Source organism: Salvelinus namaycush, chromosome 27, assembly GCF_016432855.1.
Source record: "Salvelinus namaycush isolate Seneca chromosome 27, SaNama_1.0, whole genome shotgun sequence".
NCBI classification, from domain to species: Eukaryota; Metazoa; Chordata; class Actinopteri; order Salmoniformes; family Salmonidae; genus Salvelinus; species Salvelinus namaycush.
The window spans coordinates 29,866,900-29,879,412 of record NC_052333.1 but is presented as its reverse complement, the minus strand read 5'-3'; the positions used below and the strand labels follow the sequence as shown (position 1 = coordinate 29,879,412).

General features: G+C 41.0%; 2 protein-coding genes across 2 annotated transcripts in view; both read left to right on the top strand.

The window, feature by feature from the left end:
- The first annotated feature begins 4,785 nt into the window (after positions 1-4,785).
- On the top strand, positions 4,786-6,642 carry LOC120022573 (oocyte zinc finger protein XlCOF6.1-like). Its single transcript, XM_038966531.1, has 2 exons — positions 4,786-5,110; positions 5,278-6,642. Exons 1-2 carry the CDS (start codon positions 4,924-4,926, stop codon positions 6,174-6,176), a joined length of 1,086 nt encoding a protein of 361 aa, XP_038822459.1. The 5' UTR covers positions 4,786-4,923; the 3' UTR covers positions 6,177-6,642.
- LOC120022333 (ATPase family AAA domain-containing protein 2-like) overlaps positions 6,198-12,513 on the top strand; it is a 35,161-nt gene continuing 28,845 nt past the window's right edge. Inside the window, exon 1 of the mRNA XM_038966228.1 lies at positions 6,198-6,273. Coding sequence (XP_038822156.1) covers positions 6,198-6,273 — 76 coding nt within the window. The remainder of the gene's footprint in view (positions 6,274-12,513) is intronic.

The following is a 12,513-nucleotide window of genomic DNA, read 5'->3' as shown; positions in this document are numbered from 1 at the left end:
CTTATTTACGTAAGTATTCAGACCCTTTGCTATGAGACTAGAAATTGAGCTCGGGTGCATCCTGTTTCCATTGATCATCCTTGAGATGTTTCTACAACTTGATTGGAGTCCACCTGTGGTAAATTAAATTGATTGGACATGATTTGGAAAGGCACACACCTGTCTATATTAGGTCCCACAGTTGACAATGCATGTCAGAGCAAAAACCAGCCATGAGGTCGAAGGAATTGTTCGTCGAGCTCCGAGACAGGATTGTGTTGAGGCACAGATCTGGGGAAGGGTACCAAAACATTTCTACAGCATTGAAGGTCCCCAAGAACATAGTGGCCTCCATCATTCTTAAATGGAAGATGTTTTGAACCACCAAGACTCTTCCTAGAGCTAGCTGCCTGGCCAAACAGCAATCGGGGGAGAAGGGCTTTGGTCAGGGAGGTGACCAAGAACCCGATGGTCACTCTGACAGATCTCTAGAGTTCCTCTGTGGAGATGGGAGAACCTTCCAGAAGGACTAACATCTTTGCATCACTCCACCAATCAGGTCTTTATGGTAGAGTGGCCAGACGGAAGCCACTCCTCAGTATAAGGCACATGATATCCCGCTTGGAGTTTGCCAAAAGGCACCTAAAGACTCTCAGACCATGAGAAACAAGATTTTCTGGTCGGATGAAACCAAGATTGAACTCTTTGGCCTGAATGCCAAGCGTCACGTCTGGAGGAAACCTGGCACCATCCCTACGGTGAAGCATGTTGGTGTCAGAATCATGCTGTGGGGATGTTTTTCAGCGGCAGGGAATGGGAGACTAGTCAGGATCAAGGGAAAGATGAACGGAGAAAAGTACAGAGAGATCCTTGATGAAAACCTGCTCCATCCTGCTTAGGACAATGCCACAAGGGTGTGCAAAGCTGTCATAAAGGCAAAGCGTTTCTACTTTGAAGAATCTCAAATATAAAATATATTTTGATTTGTTTAAAACATTTTGGTTACAACATGATTCCATATGTGTTATTTCATAGTTTTGATGTCTTCACTATTCTACAATGTAGAAAATAGTAAAAATAAAGAAAAACCCTTGAATGAGTAGGTGTGTCCAAACTTTTGACTGGTACTGTATGTGTTTTAACTGTTAAGTGTTGCATTATCCATGTGTCTCTTTTTATTGTAGCCTATTGCTAGGTTTGGGCAACTTGTCCAGGCAGTTATTGTAAATAAAAACTGGGTCCAAGGAAATAAATCATTAAGCTGTGTTGCCTGTGGAGAAGGGAACTTAAACTAACATATATGGACTCACACAAGAGAAAAAACATTTAGCTGTGGTGACTGCTGAAAAAGCTTCAATCACAAGGGTCCCCTGAATGATACTGACTCACGCAATGTTAGCCAGTGAACAATTCCTGGTCAGTTGTTTTGGAATGTCTCTCAGGGTGATGGAAAAAAATTGGTCAGACTGATGTTATTGATAACATTAAAAATATTCTATACATTCCAGGAGAGGTCTGCTTGTATTTGTCTAAGAGTATTTCTCATCCATTTTCACGTAATGCTGTTCATTCATGATGTACAATAAAGTGCAAACTCTTTATGTGCAGTGCAGTTGTTCAGTTCCAATTAAATTACATTCACTTTAATTGCTTCTGACAAACATTCATCCATTATTTCAGTTCAGGCAAAATTATGATCCTTTGTTCGATTAGATTTATTTGACCATTTAAAAGCACACTACAACCTCACCTGGATACAATGCATTTAAAAACACTACAACCTCACCTGGATACAATGCATTTAAAAACACTACAACCTCCCCTGGATACAATGCAATTAAAAACACTACAACCTCCCCTGGATACAATGCATTTAAAAACACTACAACCTCACCTGGATACAATGCATTTAAAAACACTACAACCTCCCCTGGATACAATGCATTTAAAAACACTACAACCTCCCCTGGATACAATGCATTTAAAAACACTACAACCTCCCCTGGATACAATGCATTTAAAAACACTACAACCACACCTGGATACAATGCATTTAAAAACACTACAACCACACCTGGATACAATGCATTTAAAAACACTACAACCTCCCCTGGATACAATGCATTTAAAAACACACTACAACCACACCTGGATACAATGCATTTAAAAACACTACAACCACACCTGGATACAATGCATTGAAATTCATAGAGGATGACATAAAATAAAATCTATTCATAATAAAAAAATTAAAAAGCATTTTCATTGTGGCCCTTTTGAGGGAAGTTATAGAAATGTATTTATTGATGTCTGCATATGTTTTTGCCACATTTATTATATATTACAGACACCTTAATTCATACTTTTAAATTATGTATTATGTGAGCTAAAGATTAAATAAAAAATGTAAGAATATATAAAAACATTTTCCTTAAAGAATTATTTTATTTCTAATGTTACTGTCCCCACTACAACAAAAAAAAACAGCTTAAATACATATAATTGTGTCCTTTAATTGAAATACTGTAGAATTCCATTCATTCCTATGGGGGACTGTTCCTACTGGGGAGTACCAATATGTCCGACCGGGAGCTTCAAAGCCTCTCAATGGCCAATACATAGCATTAGCAATTCAAGGTTTATATTTACTGAACAAAAGTATAAACGCGTGATACATCGTGATACATCAGAGAGAGTGTATTTTGTTACAAAATACAGCACTGAAGCAGAGAACATGAAAAGAATCATTAAAAATAATTGGGGAATCATCCAAAGTGATATGCTACTACGCCAAGTCTTCCCCGAGCCACCAGTCATAAGCTTTAAGAGATGTCCCACCCTTAACGACAAATTAGTCCACAGCTATCTTCCTGGTGACTCTCAAAAAACTTGGCTTGACGACAAAACCAAGGAATCTTTTAAATGTAACCAACCAGTGCAACCATTGCAGAAATATTGCACAGAAAAAGTATTTTGTTGACACAGCTTCTAAAATTGAGTATTACGTCAAGCATTTCATTAACTGCAAAACCACGCATGTCATCTATAGATTGGAATGTCCACAGTGCAAGGTCTTCTACATTGGACAGACAAAGAGACGCCTTCAAGACCGTTTAGTGGAACACAAGTACGCCATACGGGTAGGCAATGAAGACTACCCAATGGCAAGGCTCTACAAGTCACACCATGGCAACCCTGCCTCCCTACAAGCTATGGGTATTGATCATGTTCCGGCCTCAATTAGAAAAGGGAGCCGTCGTAAACAGTTAAACCAAAGGGAAAGTTTTGGGATTTACAAGCTGCAGGCCACTAAGTACCCTGGTTTAAATGAAGATATGGATTTCTCACCCTTCCTGTAGGGTCGTGATAGGTCCATTTGCTGTCATCTAGTGGACATTTTGCTCAATTTCCCTCAGCTATGTTAATACTGTTGTTCATGTTTGCTGTGTTCTAGTGTACTATGGAATATATTGCTTTCTTATTCTTGAAACTTCTCCCAGTCATATTTAAGGTTAGAACTACCTTTCTAGGCGTTCTGATACTTCTAGCTTGGAGTTGAATTTTTTGATAACATAGCTACAGTATTTCATTTTTTAATGTGTATAGTATTGCTTACTAGGTGTGTCCAATCAATTTTGTAATCACTACCTCTTCAAATTAGGGCTAATTGGAAAAGATGTTCAAAAGAGGACATTGTATTATTTCCTTGTACTCCCTGACGAAGGCCATCCAGCCAAAACGCGTCGGATTTTTAAAACTTTTTTTCTATTGAACATGCCATACAAATAAAGGCATTTTAATTAATTATATGAAGAGTGCCTTGGTCCTCCTTTCTTTTTGATGACCAATTTACCCCTTTTACCAAAGAGCACCTTCTTTCTACCAAAATGTACTATTGTGTACCTTAGTAGCGCTTCCCTTCCTCCTCTTGCAACATGTAAAGTGTTGGTCCCATGTTTCCTGAGTTGAAATACAATATACAAGAAATGTTCCATATGCACAAAAAGCCTATTTCTCTGAAATGTTGTGCACAAATTTGTTTACAACCCTGTTTGTGAGCATTTCTCCTTTGCCAATATAACCCATCCACCTGTCAAGTGTGGCATATCAAGAAGCTGATTAAACAGTGTGATCATTACACAGGTGCACCTTGTGCTGGGTACAATAAAAGGGCACTCTAAAATGTGCAGTTTTGTCATACAAGTTTTGAGGGAACATGCAATTTGCATGCTAACTGCAGGATTGTCCATCAGAGCTGTTGCCAGAGAATTGAATGTTATTTTCTGTACCATAAGCCGCCTCCAATGTCGTTTTTGAGAATTTGGCAGTACATCCAACCGGCCTCATAACAGCTGACCACATGTAACCACGCCAACTCAGGACCTCCACATCCGGCTTCTTCACCTGCAGGATCGTCTGAGACCAGCCACCCGGACAGCTGATGAAACTGAGGAGTATTTATGTCTGTAATAAAGCCCTTTTGTGGGGTAAAACTCATTCTGATTGGCCTGGGAGGACATAGGCCCACCCACTGGGGAGCCGGGCCCACCAATGTCTGCGACCCTGCCCAGTCATGTGAAATCCATAGATTAGGGCCTAATGATTTTTTTTCAATTGACTGATTTCCGTATATGAACTGTAACTCAGTAAAATCGTTGAAATTGTTGTGTTTATATTTTTATTCAGTATAAATGATTGCTTTTTGCGCCGTATGTAATTCTCTGTATTAAAACTGCATCCACCCGGGGGCGCCAATTTGTGTTTCTGGGTCCGCCATACCCACTCATTAGAACGGAAGAAGAAGACAACACGGATGTAGAACTAGGAGAGGGAGTTTATTTTTTAATATTCCTTCCTCGTAGACGAATTGTAGACTAGATAGGTGAATACAACCTGAGAGGAACAGGCTCTTTTGACAATAATAATACCACAAGTCTTCTAAGAATGTCTAAATTACAGTCTTTGAATTCGTTTCTTTCTGAGTGTTTGACGGCGGCGACAGTGGAGATTTTGGGGGCAGTTGAGAAAGTCGTAGCTGAGTACCAGGAGGAGATCTCACGATCTAAAGAGGAGAATGATCGTCTACGGAAACTATTTGGGATTACACCGGGTATAAAACTATGTACAACAGGTTTGTGTGTAGATCCCATTTACTCACTTAATATACTGTTTAGGCTATCAGCGATTATTATTTCATTAACCTTTTAGTTTAGCTTTCACCATGCATGATTATTTTGTCGATTTTGCAAAAATCATGTGTACTCAGGCATGTCTGCGCCTATCATTTCTTCCATCCAGACTCCCAGCAGCTCTCTCTCCCTGTATCTGAAGAGGAGTTTCCCCCCGAGCAAAAACACGGTGAGCAGGAGTGGTGCCCTAGTCTGGGACAAGAGGAACCAGGGCACATACTGATTAAAGAGGAACTGAGGACCAGCCAGGAGGAAGAGCAGTTTCAAGGGCCGGAGGGTAATACCATAGAGTTTATATTTAGTTCTCCCTGTGTGAAAAGTGAATGGGATCAGGAAGCCATCAGCCACTGCTCAGCTGTAATTAGTGACCAAGTTAACAGTCCACCATTGGATCCCGAACCACCATTGGGGGCATACTGTTCTAAACTCAGCACCATGTCTAAAAAATCTCACTGCTGCTGTGACTGCGGCAAAGTATTTGCTCTAAAAGCTGACCTTCAGAGGCATGTGACTCTCGCCAGGGAAAGACCCATTGAATGCCCCCACAACTCCACCAGTAAACTGAAGGCCCATGTCCCACTCTGTCACGGTGGGAACCCCTGCCTTGTTTGTGGCAAGACCTTTAAAAACAGAGCACATCTATCCCAGCACATGAGGATTCATACACGGGACAGGCCATTTAGCTGTGGTGACTGTGGAAAATGCTTCTATAGGAAGGGGCTGCTGAATGTGCATATACAGACTCATAAAGGAGAGAAACCATTTAGCTGTGGATACTGCGGGAAAAGCTTCTATCAGAAGGGGAACCTAACCCAACATGTACGTACTCACACAGGAGAGAAACCATTTAGCTGTGGTAGCTGCGGAAAGAAATTCAGTCGAAAAACACATCTGAACAGGCATATACTGACTCACACAGGTAAAAAACAGCATGGCTGTTCTGTGTGTGGTAGAAGATTCACTGGGAATGCTTACCTGTTGAAACATGTGGATAAAGTCCACAAATAACAAAAACAGAACCAAAACAGAATGGCGAAAGACAGTGAGGACACGGACATCTTACGTCAGAAGATGGGACTAAAAATGCAGGATGTGGACAAAACTCGTATGAAAGCAACACCACACTGGATCATTCATGCTGTTGGTTTCAAATGAATAGATATAGACTGTTTAAACATTAGCCTATTAACAATTAGATTGTTTTGGAATGTCTGAGCCACGGTGAAGAGAAAATGATCAGACTGATGTTAATACAGAAAACTTTTCAGAAAATTCTATCCTTGAATTTGAGTGTTTCTCTATCCAATTTGATGGTCTATTCTGACCTAATGCTGCTCATCCATGATATTGCAGCAACCTTAAAGTTGAAATCCATTGTGGTGAAACTTCCACGTACATTTGTGATATAACAACAAATATGTTACTTCAAACAACAGTTTTATGTTTTTCTCTGACTTCATTGCAGCAGAGTATGTACTACTTATATTTTATTTTTATTATTTTTTATAAAACAAAAATGATAACAAATGTGCCTGGGGTGATCAATGGTGCTGTTTGTTGAGGATTTCAGCTTTAACCCATAACCTAGCAACTCGAATCCCGGATGGGGCAACCACCCAGATTTGCGACAATATCATTGCGTAGCAAAGGCTCTTATGCCCCTTTAACTATACACTCCTATGCGCGCACCTGTAACCAGTTCACTTGTTAAATACCTGGGGTGTATTCGTTACATCCAATGGAACGAAACAGTGAGGGACCTACTTAATTTGTCTAATAGAAACTCTTGTTTTCATTGCAAAACGGTTTCTTTGCAACAGACAAAACGTTTTGAAACAGAATCGGCCTAATGAATACACCCCTGGGTTCCTTTGTCTTTTGTTTCAATTAGAACTGACAGCGTTTTAGCAACGTGACATTTTATATAAATCTGTTCATATACACCCCCGGGAAAATGACACCTTTAAAATAAACATTTCTAATAATCTGACAAGCGAGCACTTAGATATGGTAATTCATATAATGCTGGGATGTATAGTATGGCGTTTGTGAAAATCCTATAGCAATATAGAGTGGGAAAGCAGCTGTGTGTTTGGACAATTAATAGACACTGCAGTAAATAAAACCTAATAACAACATCTGTCCAGGACCAGAGTTTACGGAGACTGGTGCGCCATAGCCAATCAGAGCTATAGTAGGCCTATATGCAAATATGTCGTTTGCCAGGCCTGCCATCCTTCACTTTGAACTGGACTGTGTGTTTACATGTAGTAGCAACAGTGCGACTTTAGATCATTAGAACGTATTCGCACAAAATACACCTGAATGGATTTCTGCAACTATGTAAATACCACAGGAGTCCTCTTACATTTGGGAACTTCACAGTCCTATTGATCAAACAACCATGAAAAGGTAGGCTCTCTCTCCCTCAGTTGTTGATGTGCATAGGCAACAACAAAATCAACATCTAATGATATTGTTAGCGAGATAAGCTCAAATCTAACGAGGAAACCTTAGATAAACCCTCTCAAACTTGTTAAGCTAGTTGGCCATCAAAATTCCACTGAAATGATGGGGAATAGTAGCCTGCTCATCCTTCTGCAGCTTGCCTGCCAATGCTTGCTTGTTCCAACCCAGGTTTTGACATTTGAATGGGAACTTGCCTGTCTGCCTGCCCATTTGATCAACGCCAAATACGTAATTTGGCTGACTACTAGGAGATATGCTAACTGTGGATAAGTTCAGCTTAGCTAGCTAGCAAAGCAATTTCACAATTTTTCAAACTAAATAACACCTGCATCTCTAGCTGTAGCCACTGAAAAACAATGAGGGGGGAAAAGTCAGTCACTCACCCACTCCTCCAATGACAAGACATCCTCCCAGCAGCTAGCCGGGTTAACGTTAGGCTCTGTGTTTTTAGCTTGCTAAATAAATAGCTAGCTACATAAATACACTGAACAAAAATATAAATGCAACATGCAACAATTTCAAAGATTTTACTGAGTTACAGTTAATATAATGAAATCAGTCAATTGAAATAAATGTATTAGGTCCTAATCTATAGATTTTATGACTGGGAATACAGATATGCATCCGTTGGTCACAGATACCTTAAAAAAAACAAGTAGGGGCGTGGATCAGAAAACCAGTCAGTATCTGGTGTGACCACCATTTGCCTCATGCAGCGCGACACCTTTTCGCATTGAGTTGATCATGCAGTTGATTGTGACTTTTTGAAATGTTGTCCCACTCCTCTTCAATTGCAGTGCGAAGTTTCTGGATATTGGCGGGAACTGGAACACACTATTGTGCACGTCGATCCAGAGCATCCCAAACATGATCAATGGGTGACGTGTGCTGAGTATGCAGGCCATGGAAGAACTGGGAGGTTTTCAGCTTCCAGGAATTGTGTACAGATCCTTGTGTCATGGGGCAGTGCATTATCATGGTAAAACATGAGGTGATGGCGGCCTTGGGCCTCAGGATCTTGTCACGGTATCTCTGTGCATTAAAATTGCCATCGATAAAATTGGAGTCGTTGTCCGTAGCTAATGCCTATCCCTGCCCATACCATAACTTCACCGCCACCATGGGGCACTCTGTTCAAAGCAATTTCACATCAGCAAAGTTGACATCAGCAAACCGCTCACCAACACGACGCCATACACGCTGCTTGCCATCTGCCCGGTACAGTTGAAACCGGGATTCATCCGTGAAAAGCAAACTTCTCCAGCTTGCCAGTGGCTATCAAAGGTGAGCATTTGCCCACTGAAGTTGGTTACGACACCGCACTGCTGTCAGATCCAGACCCTAGTGAGGACTACCAGCAGGCAGATGAGTTTCCCTGAGACAGTTTCTGAAATTATTTGGTTGTGCAAACCCACAGTTTCCCCAGCTGTCCAGGTGGCTGCTCTCAGATGATCCCGCAGGTGAAGAAGCCAGATGTGGAGGTCCTGGGCTGGTGTGGTTACATGTGGTCTGCGGTTATGAGGCCGTTGGACGTAATGCCAAATTCTCTAAAACGACGGAGGTGACTTATGGTAGAGAAATTAACATTAAATTCTCTGGCAACAGCTCTGGTGGACATTCCTGAAGTCAGCATGCCAATTGCACGCTCCCTCAACTTGACACATCTGTGTTATTGTGTTGTGGACTTTTATTGCCCCTAGCACAAGGTGCACCTGTGTAATGATCATGCTGTTTAATCAGCTTCTTGATATGCAACACCTGTCAGGTGGATGGATCATTTTGGCAAAGGAGAAATGTTCGCTAACAGGGATGTAAACGTTTGAGAAAAATAATATTTTTGTGCATATGGAACATTTCTGGTCTTTTATTTCAGCTAATGAAAAATGGGACCCACACGTTACATATTGCGTTTATATTTTTGTTCAGTATAGATACGCTAGCCCTGGGGTGTCAAACTGAATGGGCAACAGGGCCAAATTGATTTTTCATTTTTATTTATTTATTACAAAACAAATGTGCAACCGAAACCCAAATTGGCAATTTTTTTATAAGAATAAATATGGCCCTTTATATTGCCCACTTATGTACATAGGAGGCTGCTGTATATAGCATTTGAACATATTTAATCAAATATTTAATATTTGTCCAGCCTTTGCTGTTATGCTTGTAGATGTGCATGATATGCTGTGACCCTATTTAAAAAAATAATTAAAAAAAAGTATTTCACTCCAAATAACAAAAACGTAGCTATAGGTTTGTTGTAACATTTAAACTTAAATGCAACGTTGCTGTAGGGTGCACTCAAAATGTAAGTTATTGTAGTTGAGTAGCCAGCCTAGGCCACTGCTTTAATGTTGCTGTAATAGGCCTACATCTTTCTCTTTTGTGTGGTGTTTTGTTGCAGGTTAAATTTATTCATTGTCAAGCTTTAAAAACCGAAGCCAGACTGAGACATTTTAGTAACCTTCCCTCAGCTGTGCGCTGTAAACGGGACACACGACAGCAGCATAATTGGATTTGAATTCACCGGATGGGAGCAGTGATGCCAATTTAGCAATTTTGTTGCTAGATTTAGCAACTTTTCAGACTACCCTGGCAACTGTTTTTCAAACAGCACCTAGCAACAAATGTAGCTACTTTTAAACATGTATTTTGAACTTTTAGCAACTTTTGAAAAGTGGCTCAAATGCACGCATTTTTCCTCTAAATGACACAAAAACGTTTTAATTTTCTGTCACACACTGTCACAACACACGTGCCTGGCTGCAAAAGTGCATTGTGAGTGACGTCATCAGCAGGCCAGCAGCAATTTCAGCAAATTGCAAATCATTGTTGGCTGACTGCAGCAGCAGTAGCACGGGTTCGACGAGACAAACCCAATGAATATAGTTGGTAACGAATGTTTGATCTTGAACAGAACTTACAACATCAATCAACAAGTTTCAATCAAAATTGTACAGCCGGAAGTACAGAAAAGAGTGGGAGTCTGTACCTGAACAAATGTCAAATCATATTTTTTGCAGAGATGGCCAGTCAATTTGAGTAACGTTATTGCATATTCTACATAATGACGCAGTTTTACGTTATCACGCAATGACATCACAACGTAATTTAGCAACTTTTAGCAACAACTCAACCTGCCTCTAGCAACTTACCCTGAAAATTAGTTGGCAACACTGGATGGGAGCACATCAGGCTGTAATTTCATAAAGTAGATGACTGAACTGTTGACTAATTTATACTTGTCTGTGTGTCCTATTCGTCCCGCGGGCCTTGTGTGACACATATGCGCTAGCCTATTAGCCCCATTGTGACTGATTTGGGATTATTGCCCTTGCTAGTTTGATTGTGTTGTCATTCCCAGCCTTAGTTACAGTTGTCCGTTTTTGTTCAAAATATGGAGTGATTGAAACAGTCCATCCCAAACGGGTGGAGGCAGCAAACAATCTACCAGGCCAGCTGTGATTTACAACCTGCTAGCAATATTGTAATGAAACAGGCAGGGGCTAGAAGGTCGAACCCTCGACCTTCTAGCCCGAAGTCCAGCGCACTATCGTCTATGCCGCAAAAGCATGCTCAACGGCAGAGTTGATTTCCGCGCTTATAAACCAAGGGTCGTTACAATATGTTTTTAGACTACCAAGAAATGTATTGGTGTATTATGTTAATCATGCATTGAACTGCATCCATCTATTCTGCCAAAAATGCCTTACTGTACGTCACGTCATGGAATTGTCAAATAGAAGCTAATTTTAAAACCTCTTTATAAAGGTGGATTTTGAAGCATAAACTGGGAATTCTATATTTTTGACTGATATTATGATTGTCTGTTTGTTTCATATCTGCAACGTATTTAAAACCCTGTCACTTCCACTTTCAGTGGCAAAGGAATATTGCTGCGTGTGGATACTAACGTTTAGCTATGCAGTGAAATAATTTAATCATTAAACGATGGTGCATATATTTTGTAAATGCTTTGGAGATAATTATGGTTTAAGAGTGATGACTTGATAGAAATAATAGGTTTTATATTATGATGAATATTCTTATTCTGATTGAAATACTGACTGCAATTATACACTGCTCAAAAAAATAAAGGGAACACTTAAACAACACAATGTAACTCCAAGTCAATCACACTTCTGTGAAATCAAACAGTCCACTTAGGAAGCAACACTGATTGACAATAAATTTCACATGCTGTTGTGCAAATGGAATAGACAAAAGGTGGAAATTATAGGCAATTAGCAAGACACCCCCAATAAAGGAGTGGTTCTGCAGGTGGTGACCACAGACCACTTCTCAGTTCCTATGCTTCCTGGCTGATGTTTTGGTCACTTTTGAATGCTGGTGGTGCTTTCACTCTAGGGGTAGCATGAGACGGAGTCTACAACCCACACAAGTGGCTCAGGTAGTGCAGCTCATCCAGGATGGCACATCAATGCGAGCTGTGGCAAGAAGGTTTGCTGTGTCTGTCAGCGTAGTGTCCAGAGCATGGAGGCGCTACCAGGAGACAGGCCAGTACATCAGGAGATGTGGAGGAGGCCGTAGGAGGGCAACAACCCAGCAGCAGGACCGCTACCTCCGCCTTTGTGCAAGGAGGAGCAGGTGGAGCACTGCCAGAGCCCTGCAAAATGACCTCCAGCAGGCCACAAATGTGCATGTGTCTGCTCAAACGGTCAGAAACAGACTCCATGAGGGTGGTATGAGGACCCGACGTCCACAAGTGGGGGTTGTGCTTACAGCCCAACACCGTGCAGGACGTTTGGCATTTGCCAGAGAACACGAAGATCGGCAAATTCGCCACTGGCTCCCTGTGCTCTTCACAGATGAAAGCAGGTTCACACTGAGCACATGTGACAGACGTGACAGAGTC

Excerpts from the sequence above, each read along its gene's own strand:
- LOC120022573 (XM_038966531.1), top strand. The coding sequence starts at position 4,924 with ATGTCTAAATTACAGTCTTTGAATTCGTTTCTTTCTGAGTGTTTGACG. Across the intron at positions 5,111-5,277 it reads TATAAAACTATGTACAACAG|ACTCCCAGCAGCTCTCTCTC; the intron begins GTTTGTGTGTAG and ends TCTTCCATCCAG.